The 19891-nt window shown below is 35.3% G+C and overlaps 1 protein-coding gene across 1 annotated transcript in view; it reads left to right on the forward strand.

Moving 5' to 3' along the window:
* Nucleotides 1–19891, forward strand: part of Cog6 (component of oligomeric golgi complex 6) — an 88894-nt gene that overhangs the window by 52312 nt on the left and 16691 nt on the right. Inside the window, exons 14-17 of the mRNA XM_015484237.2 lie at nt 14645–14776; nt 15081–15248; nt 18406–18513; nt 19456–19509. Of these exons, the coding sequence (XP_015339723.1) occupies nt 14645–14776; nt 15081–15248; nt 18406–18513; nt 19456–19509 (462 nt within the window). The remainder of the gene's footprint in view (nt 1–14644; nt 14777–15080; nt 15249–18405; nt 18514–19455; nt 19510–19891) is intronic.

A 19891-nucleotide genomic window follows, 5' to 3' on the forward strand; every position in this document is an offset into this window, starting at 1 on the left:
GCAGGGTCCAAGAAGCAGCCTCCGCAGGCTCCCTAGCCCTGGGCCAGGGCGGTTCCGGGAGCCGGAACTCGGCCGCCCCGCGCTCGGTGTTCGCTCCGATAAGATCAGGTTCTAAGAAGCACCCAGGCACTGAACCCTAGCAATCTGTCTGCAAGCCGCAGGCGAATGGCAGCCTGAAATTACATGTTCTATGGCTGAATGAGCTGCGGTCAGTCGAAAACAGGGATGGTGACGTCAGCTTTCCAACATGGTGGCTGCTGGCCTCCTCTGTGGTCTGACCGGTGTGGAGAACCGAGATGGACCGCTTTCTTCCCCCGTCTCGAACCCAGAATTCAGCCCTGAGTACGGTCCTTGCATGGCTGGCAGAAACTGCAGCGCTGTATCCCTGCGTCGCTATCTCCTCGTTTCCCAGCGCGCGCTGCAGACTCTAGCCGCGGGGCGATTTGCTGAATAAGCAGTGTTACCCTCCGTGCGACAAACCTCTCGCGTTTGAGTCCCCGTAGCCAATCCTCGTGCGATGGAAATCCTTCCTCCAGGTTCCGGAGCACCCCACTATTGCTGGAAATTCCTAACAAGATAGCCTTTAGCCGTCCTGACTTGTCATACTCCCACACAGTGAAGCAGCACACGGGGGCAATGCACTCCCCTCGCCGCCATCTTCCTGGATCCAAGTTTATAATCTGTCTTCCTGGAATAGTATAACATCGAGTCATAAGTGGAGATAGAATGTCAAGCCCTAGTTTCACTACCATTTTTTCCATAACCAAAAATGTGTAACTAAAGCAAACTTTCTATATTTAGGTAGGAGCCAACACACCACACAGATTAGAAAACTGGAACTCTTAAAAAACTTTTTTTCAAACAGCTTACATTTTTACCCTCTGATGTTATAACATTGTTCGTAAGAACTTTGCGCTCCTTTGGTTTTTATACTATAATTATTTATAAAAACAAATAAATTAGAAAAAATACCCCACAAAGGATAAATCAATGACAAAAACCTGGAAGAGTCCTATAAGATGTAATATTTTAATTTGAGCAGGGTATTGTGGCAGGGCCTGTGGAATGGGTTCATAATGGTTAAATTTTTCTTTATTTTTGTTTTATTATTAGTTTTTTTTCAGAGATGTGTCCCAATCACCATGCTGTTTTTTTTTTTTTTTTTTAATTTGTTGAGGACCTTTATTTTTATTTATTTATATTTGGTGCTGATAATCAAACCCAGTGCCTCACACATGCTAGGCAAGCACTCTACCACCGAGCCACAACTCCAGCCCAGTGCTGGCTTTTTGATTGTATAACTGTATCCAATAGTCCGATCATATTATTTTTGATTGTATAACTTCATCCAATGGTCTGGTCGTATTAGGCATAGGTTTTATCCTGAAGAATAGTATTATATAGTGTCAAATAGTTAGTAGCAGAGAACGTGGTCCATCTTTGTTTTTTTAAGCTCAGAGAAGCCTTAATAGGAGTCTACTTCATGGTAACTGTGCATGACACAAGTTCTTTTGGAAAGCAGCAATAATATATGGAACTGAAGTATCTATCTTATATTTTTTTGCTTTGTGTATGTGTTTGCACCAGAAATTTATTAACAATCAATTCTGGTTCTGTTTGTTTATATGAGTTCTTATGTAAATTATTTTTTCTGAAATAATTTGTACATGATACAAACATTGAAAATGAAGAGACAAACACTAGCTAATAAGAGTGCAGTGGCCTCTGTTGGCCTTAGGTCGTGTCTCCTTTATGGGAGAATGATCAGTGGAATCAGTGATTGCTGTACTCATCACATTTTATGAAACTCCTGTGCTTAGGGTGCTGTGTTAGCACAAAAGAAGGAGTGTGTGGCAATCCATGCATGCTTCTTTTCCTGGAGAGAGGTGCTAAAGGGAACTTTGAAGGACATATAGGATTTTGATGTTGAAGAAGGAGGTAAATAGAGGGTCTTCTAAGTAGAAGAAATAAATAGAATATGCCAGAACACAAGCTACAAGTCACCAATAAACACATTTTGTTTTTAATTGTTAGGAAAATCACTTGGAAATTGGTGTGTTGTGTGAGTAGGAGGGAGGCCAGATGGGAGACAGGCATTGAAGGGAGTACTGAAGCCATTTGTGGAAATACATGACCTAAGAGGGATTCGGAAATACCCATGATGGACAGATACTTGAGGGGTGAAGGTAAAATCTTCAAAACTTGATGACTGATTGAATATGGATAAGAGAGAGGAATGGGTCTGGAATAATTTCTCTGTTGATCGTAAATCTTTGGCATACAGAAAAGGGGTAAAATTTGGGAGATAAAGTAGAAAAGTTGAATTTGAGGGACCTACCTGTGGAATATCTCTCTGGAATTGGAACTCTGCATTTGGATTTAGAGTTTTGCATGAAAGATGTATTTGAACCCTTAGGTTTAAATGAAGTTACTAGGGATAATTTTTTGTAAGAATAAAGCTACCAGGAATCACAGTTGGGGGAACACTGACATTTAAGAGAGAAAAAAAGTTACCAATATGATGCTGAGAGAGAATAACCAGTGGAAGGAGGAAGATGAGAGTGTTTTATCAGAAGGCCAAGATCGTGGAGCTTCCAGGAGGTAGGCTGGTAGATGACAGGTGCTGCATGAGGAGTTCTAGTCAAGACAAGGCAGCAGGCTTGCTCTCTGGCACTGTGTAGATGACCAGTGGCCTTGATGAACAAGATTAGTCTTGTGGTAGGGACAGCAGCCACATTTCAGTAAGTGGAAAAGCACAGGGATAAGTATATTACTCAAAGCTGCATGAGGGACTCAATGACTGAAAATAAAAACGTATTTGTCTTTCATATTTAGATATTCAAAAGACAATAATAATAACACTGTGATAATTAGGAAGGATGAAATCAAATTTCTCTGACAAATTGGAAAAGAGAAAAGCAGAACTATTTAAAAGACCAACAAAATTGATGACCTTCTAGCAAATCTCATTAAGGAAAAACAAATAAAATTTAAAGATTATAACTTTAGAAATCAGAAAATTCGCAGAAGTGGATTAAAACTTTGTAGAGAATACCATATGCAATTTTATGCTGAAATAATCTGGAAAACTGCGTAAGAAGAAAAATTTTAAGATGATATAAATTGATTTTAAAATAGTTAAAAGATAAGAGGAAACAGGGAGACTAGCTTCTCATCTTGTGCTGCAGCCAGGGCCTTTCTCCAAATGATAAACTGGGTAGATGTAAGCCTGCCTTACTGTTACCTCCTCACAGGATCACTGTCCTTCAATTCCTGCTGTCCAGTGTCCAAATAGTTTTTAAAAGTGTATTACTTACTTGTTTGGTATATGAGGACCGTTGCACACGTAAAGGAATTAAAGTTCTGCCTCCATCAGAAAAAAAAAAATGAAATAAAAAAGGATGGCAAATGTAAATACACCTTGGGAGGGAGGAAAGGCAACTAAAGAATATTCTGCACGGCTGATCTCAGATTGCCAAGATGTTTCATTCATATCTGTGAGGAGTGGACAGTTTTATACAACACAGAGAAATAGGAGGAGCATTCCAGTTCTTTGATAGTATAATACTGACATTAAAACCTGTTAGTGCAGTAGTGATGACCACAAGTCAGTCACTTTTTCACTTTCCAAAAAATGCGTCATTAGGTCAGACCCATCATTATATTAAGACCAGGTGTGATTTATTCCATAAATAGATAAAACCAGGTGTGATTTATTCCACAAATATAAGAATATATCAGAGTTAGAAAATAAATGTTTTAGGTGATCAAGGATACTATTATATACATGTTTATGTGTGTGTATATATGTATACATATATGTTAAGTGTTTACACATTAAAATATGGTGATTAAAAATAGACTTATTAAATATGTAAAATATGTTAAATTTTATATTGTCATGATGTTTAATCAAATTGGGGAGAAAAACCTTAGTACATAAGTAATGGAAGAATACTTCTTTAATAATATGAAGATAAATAGAACTAATAGCCTACATAATTAACATAGAAGTTCTAGAGGCATATTCCTATCTAAATGAAGATCAAGAATGCTTGCCAAGACTTTTGGATAATAGCCAAGGTAGACAGACCAGATAAAGGGCTGGGGGTGTGGCTCAATGGTAGAGTGCTTACCTAGCACTTAGCCTGGGCCAGACCCAGAGTTCAATTCCTAGTACTTCAGAAAGGCAGGGGTGGGGAAAGAGATCTAAATATTTCAAATGAGGAGACATTAGATTATTGATGAATGTTATGATTGTCCACTGTAAAAACACAAGAGAATCAGCTGGAAAGCTATAGACCCAGAAAACAAATTTTCCTAAATCCTAAATCACAAGGAACTCAGTACTACTTACCTGAATGACTGGGTTCCCTTTTTGAAAGCCCATGTTCTGTCATTATCTTACTTTCTCTTTTACCTTTGTCACTTTACCGTGTTCACTTTGCAAAACCATCATGGATTAATTTTTGTATGTGTTGTCACCACTAAGCATTGCTTTAAGAAATTATGAAATTATATGTACTGAAGATCGAAAATTCACTAAGATGAGCAAAGTCCTCTGTGATGTCCAGCAAATGCTGTGTGATTGTAGGCAGCCACTCCTCTTTACCTTACTTTCAACCATCTGGACAAGTCTACATATAGCCTCCTGTCAAATGTACCAAGCCTTGCCAAGACTGGACAGTGGGTATTTTAAAAGATCTTTGCCAATATGGTGAGCAAAAAGTGACATCTCATAGTTTTTCTCACTTGAATTTCTGTAATTCTATAAAGAATGAACATTTTATTTATCTTTTTTGCCTGTGTGTGAGTTGTTGAGTCCTTTGCCATTTTCCTACTGGATTATGTCTTATTCTTAATTTCTGATATTCTTTATACCTTAAGAATATTAACATTTATGTTATAAACATTTTCTATAAATTATCATTTTCCTTTTAAATTTGCCTATAGTCTTTTCTGATCAACTTTTAATTTTTTCATGGCAAAATCTTTTAAGTTTTTTTCTCCTTATAGTTTTTCCCTTGAAAACATGCCATGTTTGAAAAGTTCTCCACAGGAAATACATTTAGAATTTAGTTTGTGATGAAGTTAGCTTTCATTGGTAAGAAAATTATAGGTTGTTTAACTAATTTGTTTAGGTGTATGTTCTTAGATGTTTCTAAGGTTTCACTCAATATTTTTGATGTTCCTGAAGTTTGTTTTTGTCTATACTAGGAACTTTGTTTACCTTTCCAAAGTGGGTGCCAGTTTGTTTATCTCCCTATCAAATGTTAAATTTCTCTATATTTTATTACTCATAGAAGTTAAAATGAAAGTTGCAAGAAAATAGGAAGATAAAATGGATAACAAAAGGCAGCTTTTAAGGATGGCCTCTTGCAATGAAAACCTTCAACAGTGTAAAAATGTGAAGAAAGCAGTTGTAATTTGAATCTATTAATTACCAGTCACCAATTGCAGCAAATGTGAATATACAGCAATGAATGGGTTCTAATGATTATTGTTGTTTTTGTTGTCATTGCTGTTAATAATTGTAGCCTGAAACGTTTTTCTCAGATATGAATTGGGCTGAATTAAAGGATATTTTCACATTAGATTAGATTGGCTTATGGTACTCTTTTCAACATCTGTGTTGCCCATAGGTATACACACACAGACACACATAAAACTGTTTCAAATTTCTTTCAAGAATTTGATACTTTATATTAATTATATCTTTTCTCATTCTGCTTCTTGTCAACCATTTCACTTCCTCTAAAATGATTCTAATGATTCTAACCTTATAAAGAGAACAACACATATTGCAGAATGTTTTTCATTAGGAGAGCTCCCATGTGGAAATTTTGGTTAATAGAAATTTAAGTGGATAGTAAAATTGTTAGGAAGAATATATTAAAAAATAATAAAGGTATAAGCAGAGAGAAACTTTTTATATAAAAAAATAAAATTCAAGGACTTCATTTATTAAAACATGTACCTCTTTTCCTCACAAAACATTTGGAGCACTTGAACATTCATGTGTGTACTCTCTTCCCTACCAGGCTTTCCTGGAACATTTCGTGACTACAAGTCTAGGAGAGCAAAAGATAGTGCTGTATCAATTCAAGCCACACAGATATTTTCTGAAATTCTTCTTACTGTAATAATAATATAATTCTAATTTATAAAGGATATAGTCTGTTATAAATGAAACCCACATTAAATTAATAGAACTGATTTTTGCCCATTCCTCTGAAAACAGCCCTTCATGATCTTTTAAAATATGTTGTGATTAAATTCCAGGCTATGGTTATTTAGAGTCCCTTTTTACTACTCAAAGCAAAGGATCACCTGGGAACTTATTGTACATGCAAATATCTCAGGCCCCACTCCAACCCTAGTGAGTCGAATATGTATCTTAACAAGATTTCCAGTATATTCGTGTGCTCATTCTAAATGAATAGTTTTAGATTGTTCCTTACAGATTGGTCTGCCAAGAAAAAATAAATAAAAAAGATATTTTTCAATTGAAATGCTTTTAACATTATTTCAAACAGATAATTGTTTGTATTTTTTATCTTGGATAATTTTATTGACTTAAAAACTTTTTAATTCCAGCCGGGTGTGGTGGTACATGCCTATGATCTCAGCAACTTGAGAGGCTGAAGCAGGAGGATTGCAATTAAAAGCCAGCCTCAGCAACTTAACGAGGCCCTAAGTAACATACACCCTTTCTCAAAATAAAAAATAAAAATTGCTGGGGATGTGGCACAATCTGGGTTCAATCCCCAGTACCAAAAACAAACAAAAAATTTTAATTTTGGTGGGCTGGGGTTGTGGCTCAGTGGTAGAGCGCTTGCCTTGCACACGTAAGGCACTGAGTTCCATCCTCCGCACCACATTAAAAAAATTAATAAGCAAAACAAAGGTATTCAAAAAACTTTAATTTTACTTATTGCCCAAATATGTATGTCACTTATCATGAGCAAAAACAGTCTGTTTATAGAATAAGGAAATTAATTTAAAATATAAAGGTGTTTTTTGGTTTATATGTTTTCATTTTTTAAAGCAAATGCCCGAGAAGATTTTGAAATTACAGAACAGAAAATTGGAAGATCTTAAATAGAAGATATTTGAAAGAATAAAATAAAGTTGCAGAGAAATGAAGTCTAGAAAGAGCTTTTGCAGTTGATATGGTGCAAACTTTTCATTTTTCTCTAGGAAAGTCAAAACTTATACTCTAAAAGGGATAAAAAGCACCTAGTCACAAGAAGAATGAGAGCTGTTTTTCATGTTATATCTCTACACAAAGAAAGTAATATACTGAATATGAAGTTTTCAGTAGACTGAAGAATGTTTTTTTTTTTTCTTCAAATATTCATTTATTTTTTTAGTTCTCGGCGGACACAACATCTTTGTTTGTATGTGGTGCTGAGGATCGAACCCGGGCCGCACGCATGACAGGCGAGCGCGCTACCACTTGAGCCACAGCCCCAGCCCTGAAGAATGTTTTTAAATGTGAAATTTTTTCTTTATACTTCAACTTAATTATTAGGGAAAATGTACATAAAATTATGAGTATGTGTTTCACAAAACTCTTGGGCATTAATTAAGTATTATTAATGATCACTTTGTTTATAAATTTTTGATATTACATGGATATATAATGTCCAATACAGAAGTCATAGTGTATACTTCACTGAATCTTTATATGTGTGTACTCATTAACCGTCATCCCTATCAAGATATTATACCTAACTAGCACCTGAGAAGGCTTCCTCTTGCCCTGACCAGTCAGTACCTTCCCCAGCATGTATCACCATCTGACTCTCTCTCCCCCCTTTTCCCTGCTTTTTAACTTCATGTAAATAAATTTATACAGTGTATACATTTTTGGCTCTTATGGTTTATTTAATGTTATGTCTGTAAGATCTATTTGCATGTTTAGTAGTTCATTTTTTAATCATTGTGAAGTTCCTTTGTATAGATAGATTATATACACACAGTGCAATTTGTTTGCCTATTCTATTGTTGATGGGTGTTTGGGTTATTTCTAGTTCTTGAATATTGTAAATAAAGCTGCTGTGAATATTTCTGTACATCTTTTTGCTGGGCATAAGTTTTCATTTCTGTTGTTTGTATCCCCAGATATGGAATATATCTGGGTGATAGAACTGATGAGTTCTAGTAGGTGTTTCTCCTGAAAATATTTTCCTATTACTCTTCCAGGAATGTGTGAAAGTGTTAGTTGCTCCACATCCTCTCTAGTCCTTGATGTTGTTGGTCTTTTTAATTTTAGCCATTGTGGAAAGTATGGGACAGTATTTCACGTGTGCAGTTTGCATTTTTCTGAAGACTAATGGTGTTGAACAGGTTTTCATGTTTATTGGCTGCTAGATGTAGTCTTTTGAAGTTTGTTGTCCAGTTTTCCATTGGGTTGTCTTTTTTTCCCCCCTACTCTTTTGTAATAATTTTCAGTTTTTGAATTGTTTTATCACACCCTTAATGATATATTTTGATGAATAGAAGCCCTTAATTTTAATCCTTTCCTGTGTACGAATCTTTTGAAATTAATTCATTTTTGTGTTCTGTTTAAGAAACCCGGGCATTGAGGGTGTTCTTCTATGTTTTCTTCCAAGGAGCTTCATGAGTTTTAGTAGGTATTTCCACATTTAGGTCTTTGATCCTTCTCAGATTGATTTTTGAATATGAGGTAAGGTAGCAGTGAGGATTTTTTTCAACCTGGATATTCAGTACACTTGATTCAGTACCATCATAAAGACTGTCTTTTCCCTCTGAATTACAGTGAAAACATGACCATGTGATTGGCTTTATTTTATAAATGTTGATTTTATTGGTTTATTTTTCTATCCTTTGTACCAGTGCCACATTCTTTAATCACTCTACAGCTTTGATATCTATTACCATAAATCCTTCAATTTTGTTCTTTTTTTTTGATAGTAGTGCATTGGCTATTTTAAGCAATACAATTTTAAGTTCTGTGCAATTCCATGTGGATTTTAGAATCATCTTGTCAATTTTTCAAAGTAAAAAGCTTTTTAGGATTTTGATTGATTTACTTTGGGAGAATTTAACATCTTAATAATGAATTTTCTAGTCTGTGAATGTGGTATAGCTCTCCCTTCCTTAGTTTCTTACAGTAATATAATTTTATGGCCTTACACATCTTTTGATAGGCTTATTCTCAGATATTGGATCGTTTCTTGATGCTGTACTCAGGGTGTTGTTTTTTTTTTCTTTTTAAATTGTATTTTCCACGCATCTGCTACGAGTATAGAGATTATAGTTTGTTTTGAATGTTACATACTTTAAGACAATTGGATTTTAAGTGCAAGGATGAGTCATTGAAGACTTAACAGGTTTAGTGAGAGGGTTGACCTTTTTTATTTACTTTTAAACGTTTAAAACATTTTGAAAATATTATTTTGGCTGATGTATGGAGACTGGAAGGTAGGGTAGGGGAGATGAGACATCTCAGGAGACTCTTGGAGTCGGCCAGGCAACAGATGACAATGCCTCGCTGTTGGGTGGTAGCATGGGGACAGTTTGCAGCATTATATATGAATATATCTTAGTGATACAGGGCTTGTTGGTAAATGAGGTCAGGGAAGTGAGGAAAAGAAAGATCATAAAATACTTTTGGGTTGTTGGTTTGATGAATGGGATAGTAGTAATATTAAAATGTGTATTAAGGTAAAGTTTAGCAAAAACTCCATTTTGTACATATACCATATTTTCTTTCTTTATTCTTCCACTTATGGACACCTAGGTTGGCTCTGTAGTTTGGCTATTGTGAATTGTGCTGTTATAAACATGTATGCATGTATGGCTATAGTATATGACTTTTAATTCTTGAGGATAAATGCTGAGCAGTTGCATAGCTGGGTCATATGGTGCTTCCATGCCTTGTCTTTTAAGGAACCTCCATACTGATTTCCATAGTGGTTATACTAATTTACAATCCCCCCAGGAGTGTAAAAGTGTTTCTTTTTCTTCACATCCTCTCCAACATTCATTTGTATTCTTGATGACTGTCATTTTGACTGGTGTAAGATGAAATCTGTGTAGTTTTGATTTTCATTTCCCTAATTGCTAATGATGTTAAACATTTTTTTTCATATATTTTTTGGCCATTTGTATTTCTTTGAGAAGTGTCTTATTTATTTACTTGCTCATTTATTAATTGGGTTATTTGCTTTTTTTGGTGTAAAGATTTTTGAGTTCTTCATATATTCTAGATATTAATCCTCTGTCAAAATAGTAGCTAGCAAAGATTTTCTCCCATTCTGTAGGCTCTCTCTTCACATTTTTGATCATTGCCTTTGCTGTACAGAAACTTTTTAATTTGGTGCCATCCCGTTTATTGACTCTTGGTATTATTTCCTGAGCTTTAGTGGTCCTGTTGAAAGTTGTTGCCTGTACTGGAGTATCGACCCTACATTTTCTTCTAGGAGTTGCAGTTTCTGGTCTAACTTTGAGTAGATTTTTATGCAGGCTGAGAGATAAGTGTCTAGTCCCATTTGTCTACATGTGGATAACCAGTTTTCCCAACACCATCTATTAAAAAGGCTGTCTTTTCTTTTTTTTTTTTTTTAATAAAATGCACACTATTTTAATTAAATGCACACTATTATTTCAAAGTTTGCATTTTACACAGTTCATTTTTTTAAATTCTGCATTTTACAATATCCACTCACATTCAACAATTTTCATTTCTTAGATTTTGTTCTAAGTGTATGTGCTGTGTGTGTGTGTGTATATGTATTTATATATTTGTTGTGTTTCATTTTGCTGAGCTTTGGAAAGTAAGGGGCAAACATCTAAAGTTTCACCCTTAAGTATAATAGTATATATTACCTGAGGGGGAAAAAAAAAACTCAATGTCATTATCACACTGAATGAAATTAACAGTAATTCTTTAAATACCACCTAATATGTAACCATAATCAAATTTTCTCTGTTGTGCCAAAACATCTTTCATTGGTTCTTTTTTTTAAAAATTTTTATTGTTGGTTGTTCAAAACATTACATAGTTCTTGATATATCATATTTCACACTTTGATTCAAGTGGGTTATGAACTCCCATTTTTACCCCGTATACAGATTGCAGAATCACATCAGTTACACATCCATTGATTTACATATTGCCATACTAGTGTCTGTTGTATTTTGCTGCCTTTCCTATCCTCTACTATCCCCCCTCCCCTCCCCTCCCCTTTTCTCTACCCCCTCTACTGTCATTCATTTCTCCCCCTTGTATTATTTTTCCCTTTCCCCTCACTTCCTCTTGTATGTACTTTTGTATAACCCTGAGGGTCTCCTTCCATTTCCATGCAATTTCCCTTCTCTCTCCCTTTCCCTCCCACCTCTCATCCCTGTTTAATGTTAATCTTCTTCTCATGCTCTTCGTCCCTACTCTGTTCTTAGTTACTCTCCTTATATCAAAGAAGACATTTGGCATTTGTTTTTTAGGGATTGGCTAGCTTCACTTAGCATAATCTGCTCTAATGCCATCCATTTCCCTGCAAATTCTATGATTTTGTCATTTTTTAATGCAGAGTAATACTCCATTGTGTATAAATGCCACATTTTTTTTATCCATTCGTCTATTGAAGGGCATCTAGGTTGGTTCCACAGTCTTGCTATTGTGAATTGTGCTGCTATGAACATCGATGTAGCAGTGTCCCTGTAGCATGCTCTTTTTAGGTCTTTAGGGAATAGACCGAGAAGGGGAATAGCTGGGTCAAATGGTGGCTCCATTCCCAGCTTTCCAAGAAATCTCCATACTGCTTTCCAAATTGGCTGCACCAATTTGCAGTCCCACCAGCAATGTACAAGTGTACCCTTTTCCCCACATCCTCGCCAGCACTTGTTGTTGTTTGACTTCATAATGGCTGCCAATCTTACTGGAGTGAGATGGTATCTTAGGGTGGTTTTGATTTGCATTTCTCTGACTGCTAGAGATGGTGAGCATTTTTTCATGTACTTGTTGATTGATTGTATGTCCTCCTCTGAGAAGTGTCTGTTCAGGTCCTTGGCCCATTTGTTGATTGGGTTGTTTGTTATCTTATTGTCTAATTTTTTGAGTTCTTTGTATACTCTGGATATTAGGGCTCTATCTGAAGTGTGAGGAGTAAAGATTTGTTCCCAGGATGTAGGCTCCCTATTTACCTCTCTTATTGTTTCTTTTGCTGAGAAAAAACTTTTTAGTTTGAGTAAGTCCCATTTGTTGAAAGGCTGTCTTTTCTCCAGTGTATGTTTTGTCACCTTTGTCAAGGATCACATGACTATAGTAGATATGTGGGATTGTCTCTGTCTCTTCTATTCTGTTCCATTGATCTGTGTGTCTGTTTTAGGCCAGTTTTTGTTATTAGAGCTCTATAATATAATTTGAAGTCAGATATTGTGATGCCTCCAACATTGTTTTTTTGGCTTAGAATTGCTTTGGCTGTTCTGGGTCTTATATTCTTCTTCTTTTTTTTTTTTTTTTTTCCTTAGTTGTAAGTGGACACAATACCTTTTTATTTATGTGGTGCTGAGGATCAAACCCAGGGCCTCACACATGTGAGACGAGTGCTCTACTGCTGAGCCACAGTCCCAGCCCCTGGATCTTACATTCTTACAAATGAATTTTAGGATGCTTTTTTCTAGTTTTGTAAAGAATATCACTGGTATTTTGATGAGGATTGTATTGAATCTATATATTACTTTTGGTAGTATGACCATTTTAACATTTTAACAATATTAATTTTGCCTATCCATGAACATGGAAGGTCTTTGCATCTTTTGAGATCTTCATTTCTTTTTTCAGTGTTAATATAGTTTTCATTGTAGAGGCCTTTCACCTTCTTTGTTAGATTTATTAACAGGGTTTTTGTTGTTGTGGTTGTTGTTGTTTTTGTTGGTTGGTTGTTTGTTTTTAGGGTATTGTGAATAGAATTGTACTCGATTTCTCTCTCAGAACTGGTATATAGGAAAGCTATTTTTTTTGTATGTTAATTTTGTAACCTGCTATTTGGCCAGATTTGTTAATTAATCCTAGCAGTCTTTTGGTGGAGTTTTTTAGATCTTCTAGGTAAAGGATCATATCATTTGCAAACAGTGATAATTTAACTTCTTCTTTTTCTATTTTTATTCCTTTTATTTCCTTCTCTTGCCTAATTGCTCTAGCTAGAATTTCTGGCACAATATTAAATAGGAGTGGTGAGAGTGGACATCCTTTTCTTATCTCAGATTTTAAAGAGAATGCTGTTAGTTTTTCCCCATTTACGATGAAGTTAGCTTTGGGTTTTTCATGTGTATCCTTTTTGATGTTGAGGTCGGTTCTTTCTATTCCCAGTTTCTTCAGTGTTTTTAATCATGAGTGGGTGCTGAATTTCGCTGAAGGCCTTCTCTGCATCTATTGAGATGACTAAGTGATTTTTATTCTTATTTCTGTTTATGTGATGAATTACATTTATTGATTTGCATGTATTAAACTATCCTTGCATCTCTGGTTTAGTGTACAATCTTCTTAATATGTTGTTGAACACAATTTTCTTATACTTTATTGAGGATTTTTGTATCTAAGTTTATCAGGGATATTAGTCTGTAATCTTCTTTCCTTGACCAGTGTCCTTATCTAGTTTTGGTATAAGTGTGATAGTGGCTTCATAGAATGAACTTGGAAATATTCTACCCTTTCCTATTTCATAGAATAATTTGAGGAGTATTGGCATTAATTCTTCTTTAAAAGTTTGGTAGAAATCAGCTGAGAATTCATCTGGTCCTCGGCTTTCCTTTATTGATTTTTTATTACTGTTTTCATCTCATTGCTAGTTATTGGTCTGCTTGTTTTTATGTCCTTTGATTCAGTTTTGGCAGATCATATTTGACTAGAAATGTATCCATTTCTTCCAGGTTTTCCAGTTTATCAAAGTTTCCAGAATACTTCCTAATGGTCTACTGGATTTCTGTGATGTCTGTGGTGATTTCTCCTTTTTTTTAAATCTCTTATTTTATTAATTTGGATCTTCTCTCTTTTTCTTTTGGTTAGTTTGGCTAAGGGCTTATCTATCTTGCTTATCTTTACAAAGAACCAATTCTTTGTTTCATTGATCCTGTGTATTGTTTGTTTAATTCTCAGTTTAATTGATTTCCAGAGCCCCAGATTTTAATGATATTGTTTTTGTGAAGTGATTTGCAATGTGTATGACCCATGGACTGGCCTCCTGACACTGCTGGAGTATGTGATGAAAAATTGATTCCTGGACACCTAACCTGGACATAACTGGACAGATCATTTAGATTTAGGCCTGAGAATGAGTGATGTTTCTCAACTTTATTATAGTTGGGATGTCACTAGTCTGTTTTTTCTTATGATGTGGGCTAAAAGCATACAAACAAAAAACAAGGTCATTTCAAATAAAATTAAATATAATTCTTCAATTCAAATGAAATTCTGAGATAATCTGACCAAAGTTGTATTGCTTTTTGTGTTGATTAATATAGTTCTAAATAAGCTACTGATAAATTATAGATTTCTAATGTGTTAGCCAGTATTTTTTATTTTGTACCTGTATTGTTTTTATCATGAACTGGCATGTATACCTAAAAATTTAGTGGAAAGATAAAAGTTGAGTGGGTAAAACGTTCTTTATTTTAGGTTGAACTCCCACCACCTGATCTTGGACCAAGTGCTGCACTCAATCAGACACTCATGTTGCTGCGTGAAGTTTTGGCATCGCATGATTCTTCAGTCATACCATTGGATGCTCGTCAAGCTGACTTTGTGCAGGTGGTTTATGAATTCATTTTCAGTGATTGCTTTTTGCTCCTTTATTGTACATTCTGTTTGAATGCTGGCATTTGTAACTCATATATTTAGATAACCCCTTTTTATTGTCGATCTTTATTTTAAATGAATTTATTCACTCATACCCATTTTTAAAATTATATGGTTATTATCATTTACTCTTTTTCATGTTCTTCTGTAAGTTGGCATCTTACCAGTTAGTTTGGCATTAATTCTGAAATGCCAGTAATCCAGGAATGTATCACTCATTAGGAAATAAAGAATTGATTTTGTTTTTCATGTGCAGGTTTTGTCTTGTGTATTGGATCCACTCCTCCAGATGTGTACTGTGTCAGCCAGTAATTTGGGCACAGCTGATATGGCCACTTTCATGGTTAATTCACTATATATGATGAAGACAACATTAGCCCTATTTGAATTCACTGATAGACGTCTGGAAATGCTACAGTTTCAGGTAAATTTTGCTAAAGAATGACCATTCCTTGTGATGGAACCATTTTTCTTCTTGTGATCACTTTAAGCTACTGGTTTTGACAACGTGACCTAATTACTATGATCCCTTGATTTAATGTTGTGGAAGGATGGATACATAGACATACCACATGTTCAGTGTTTTGGTTTTTAGCTTTGGAGGAGCCAGAGTATGAAATTGTTGAGATACTTGGTTCAGACCATAGTATAGCATGGTAACATACAGTGTATATGAATAATTTGAATAGTTATTCACTGCTATATGCAGTCTCAGATTTTGAGCTGTGAATAATATGCCATATTTTTCAATCTCTGTAGCTAATGCAAAATGTGTTACAGAGGACAGATATATTTTTATCTGTGTGTAAACCAGTGTTAGGCAAAACATTACAATTTGTTATTACCAGTCCCCCCTTCTCCAAATGGTATTGCTTAGGATTCTGTATGATGGCTAAAATAAAGCTATTTGTAAAATTCACCAAATACATGAGTTCCAGTTTTAAAGTGATATTGGTAGGTATGATGTTAAAATAAAAAAACAAAACTGAATTATCACAAGTAGGTAGTAGATATAGTAAAAATTCATTTGTTAAACTTTGAGTTTTTCTGAGGAATGAATTTTGCTAGGTCTAAATTTGTGATATTTTCTAATTTCTAATTCCTTCTTTTAAAAGAAATATTTCAAAATTATCTATATTAATGGTTTAGAGTTAAGTAATTCTAGAGTTTGTTATAAAAAGAAAGTGTACCATCCTCTCCACCCAAACATCTTTCTTCTGTTCTCCTTCTAAAAAGGACAACCTCTTTCAGTTCTTATATTTACCTCTTTTGGTATTTATATTTGTAACTAAATATTTGTATTGCTACTTACTAATTTTTTAAAATATAGATTTAATGTATTGAATGTGTACTCTGAGTGATAAAAATTTATTTCTTTGCTTACACATATACACACAGTAATTGGGTATACTGAGAGCTTTCCCATCCTTCAAATGTAGTTATAATTTTTATTTAGACTTATACTGCATTAAATTATTACGACTGTAAACACCATTAATGGTTGAGCCATGTAATGAAGAGTGATTTTTTTCCCCCATTCTTGAGTAACTTTTTGGCTTTTTGTGGAATTACTAACATTTTCTTTAAAAATTTTCACTTTTTTTTTCTGTATTTGCCACTGATTCAAATCCAAATCTCTGAAAGTTGTCTAAATCTCTTCTTAAGATACTCAAATATTTCAGGTATTCATCAGCTTGCTTTATCACCAGTATCAGGTTAAGTGTTTCATACTAATTTTTTGCATGGTATAAAGTTCTTTGTCTTATTAATTTATTGAATTTATTAATTTATTCACGTTCTCTAGATCCTTGGTTATTTTTTTCCCCATAAAATGAGTCATCTGGACTTTTGACATATATTTCAGCTTTTCCTCCAGAAATCTCCTCAGGCAAATCTTTATTACCATAGGGGCATTTTCAGTAATTGTTCTATCAGCAGAAATTTCAGATGCCCCTTTCTCAAGCCTCTCTGAGCCATTTCCTCACTGCTCTCCCAGAATCCACCAGCAGACTCCTCGAGTGGATAGCAACCCGTGATGTGGAAGTGTCAGTTAAGCCCGTGCTTGGGTCATGCTTTTCATGTGCCATGGCCAATGCTGGTCACACAGAGCACCCCGGATTCAGCGTGGGAAAGGGCTGTGTTAGTGTGACTAAGGGAAGACCTGGTTTATTGGGGTCCTCCAATTTAAGGTTTTTTGTTGGGCTAAGAATTCTTGGTTTTCAGACCTTTTCTATTAATTGTCTTATTAGTAACTTTTCTGCTCTTCCAGTGACTTTTTTAGCATCTTCCAGTGTTTCAAGTAAAAAGACCAGGCTATGTCTATCCATATTTTTAGAAGTGTTTCTTTTTCCATCTTAGACTTCAGAGAGCCATTTCAGTTTGAAACTTAAACCGTTCTTTTGGTCAGTAAAATTTTCTGTTATTTCTTAAATCTTCTTTATATGTTATTTTTTATATTCTAAAGCTTCTGCCCTTGATTGATTTAATCTTAAGGATGTGTTCTCCAATTTCCTTTAAATTTCTTCCCTTTAATCTATTTCTTTGATATTTGTTCTGTGTTAGTTTCTTTCCTTTTTTCTTTCAGATCGCTTATTTGGTTCTTGTTAGTAACTACTCTCTTTTTCACTTTCTTTAAAGGTTTACATTTGCACATCTTGTTTTTCTTTGATTTCCAATAAGTCCAGTAAGTAAGAGCTCTAATTATACATCACTGGGCATTAACTTTAAATAAATGAAAGTTGTAAGGGGGAAGAGAACAGCTATTGCAGTTGCTTGAACAAGGCAAGCACTTCGATGGTGGCAGATAACCAGAGTTGGTAGTTGTCTGTACCATTGGTAAACAAACTGGTAAAACTGGGGGCTTCCCAATGAGGTAGAAGGAAGAGTCCAGGCATCTTCCTATTAGGAAATGCTGCCACTGGTGAATTGAGTGTTCCTATCATTGCCTTCTGCCCCCACTAGCATTAGGTGGCTTCCCCAGAGATAGCACAGAGCTGGGTAGCACATGCCACTCACATCTTCTTGACCATTTCTGAACCTGAAATCTTGGACCCGGGTTCAGCTCTCCCTGGTTGTCACAGACCTGCTGGATCCTCAGGAGGATTTACTGCCTCAACCTGGGGGGATTTCCTCCAGGCTTCTCCAGATGTTGATTTGATTTGTTGAGTCAGTCCAGCAAGTTGACGGTCAGGAGGTCAGGCATACAGAGCCCTCATCTTCTCATAACTCTTCCTAAGTGTTTTAGTGGACACAGTTGTTGTGGTGTTTTTTGTTTGTGTTCTGCTAATTACCAGCTTAAAAAGAGCTGAGAAGCACCGTTTTCTTTGGTGAGTGGGTAGTCTTGGAATCTTCTTTGGTGTTCACTCCTTTTGAGTCAGACTTTCTCTTCCTTTTGTAGGAGGACTTCCTCTTTGTGAGAATAAAAGGCCTTTTTTAGAGACGCTGTCTGAAGGCTCCTGTCAGTGCCATTCCAGGAAACAGGTTCCTGGTGATGAGCCTCAGGCTCCAGGGTGGTCTGCTTCTACTCTCATCAGTGCTATTCCTCTTTTAAATTGTTTTCTTTCTACTGTGTTTTATTTTAGATTGAAGCACATTTGGACACACTTATAAATGAGCAAGCGTCTTATGTTTTAACTAGAGTAGGCTTGAGTTACATCTATAACACCGTACAGCAACACAAACCTGAACAGGTAAGCATTGGTGTTCTTAATTGAGGAAATAGGTCAGTGTAGAGTGTGGCCTCTGCATTTTAATCTTGGCTCTCCTACTGATTAGCTGTGTTTTTCTGGGGAGGTGAGTTTCTCTCTGTGTCTGTTTTCTCAACTGCAGATTGGGAATAAAAATAGTATCTGTTTCATAGGACTGTTCTGAAATCGAGATGATTCATGTATAGTTCTCGGACTGAGTGGGGTACCCCCAAATAGTGTCCTTCCTACTACAAATGGTTTTGGTTAAAAGTAATGAAAATAGGGACTGGGATTGTGGCTCAGCTGTGGATCACTTGCCTAGCTGGGCGGGACCCAGGTTCGATCCTCAGCACCACATAAAAATAAAGGTATTGTGTTGTGTCCATCTACACCTAAAAAATAAATATTTTTTTTAAAAAGTAATGAAAATATATAGAAACTAATATCATGTGATGTACAGAGAATATTCATTTATCAAAGTCACTTGTTTTTATCAGTTAATTTAATACAGAGATTGCTGTATAAATGGTAGTTGTCTTCTTTTTAATTTAACAAATCCTTAAAGGAAAGCGGTTTGCTTCTAGAACCAGCATAAACTAACATGGTTATACAGCCCCAGTAGAAATATAGAAGTAGAAACCAATTCTGCTTTCTTTCTTTCTTTTCTAAAATTATCAAAGTGAAATTCTTCAGCCTCATCTTGCTAGCATCTTCTTTTTCTTGCTTATGAATAAATAATATTTCCACTATTGATGAGCTTATGTGCTTCTTACTCCCTCAAAATCACAGTCACTGTTCTTACTGAAGTTGAAGAAATGATACTTCTTCGGAAATAGCTAAATGATTTCCTAAATTGAGGCAGCCCACTAGTGTACCATGTTCCCTAAGTGAATTAATGTGTAAATCCACATTTTCATATCTTGTTTCTGCTTTTTTGTTAAATAGGGCTGTTTAGCCAATTTGCCCAATCTAGATTCTGTGGCACTGAAGGCTGCAATGGTAAGTGCATAATAAAACATTTCAGCTTATATTTCCTTAAGAAACGCTGTTCTAAAGTTTTTCTATTTGATAATTTGGTTATGCGTGATCATTTTGTTGTTTTGATGAATTGTGTTCACATTGGGTCCAATAACACCAGACGAGCATATATTTCTTTAACTGATCAGATTAACCAAGAGGGTGATTTACAGTAACATTTCACCATACTTTAATGGCTTCATCATTACTATTTAGGATTTCTTCATTTTCAGAGTTTTATTGCTAACCTAATGAAGAAACAAGACTGACAGACATAAGGAAGTGGGGCTACATATCATAGAGTTGCTACTGCCATGGTTCCTGGTTTATAGTTCTTGACTTGTCCCTGAGATGATAATTGAAA

The sequence above is a fragment of the Marmota marmota genome, unplaced genomic scaffold, assembly GCF_001458135.2.
Source record: "Marmota marmota marmota unplaced genomic scaffold, marMar, whole genome shotgun sequence".
NCBI lineage: Eukaryota > Metazoa > Chordata > Mammalia > Rodentia > Sciuridae > Marmota > Marmota marmota.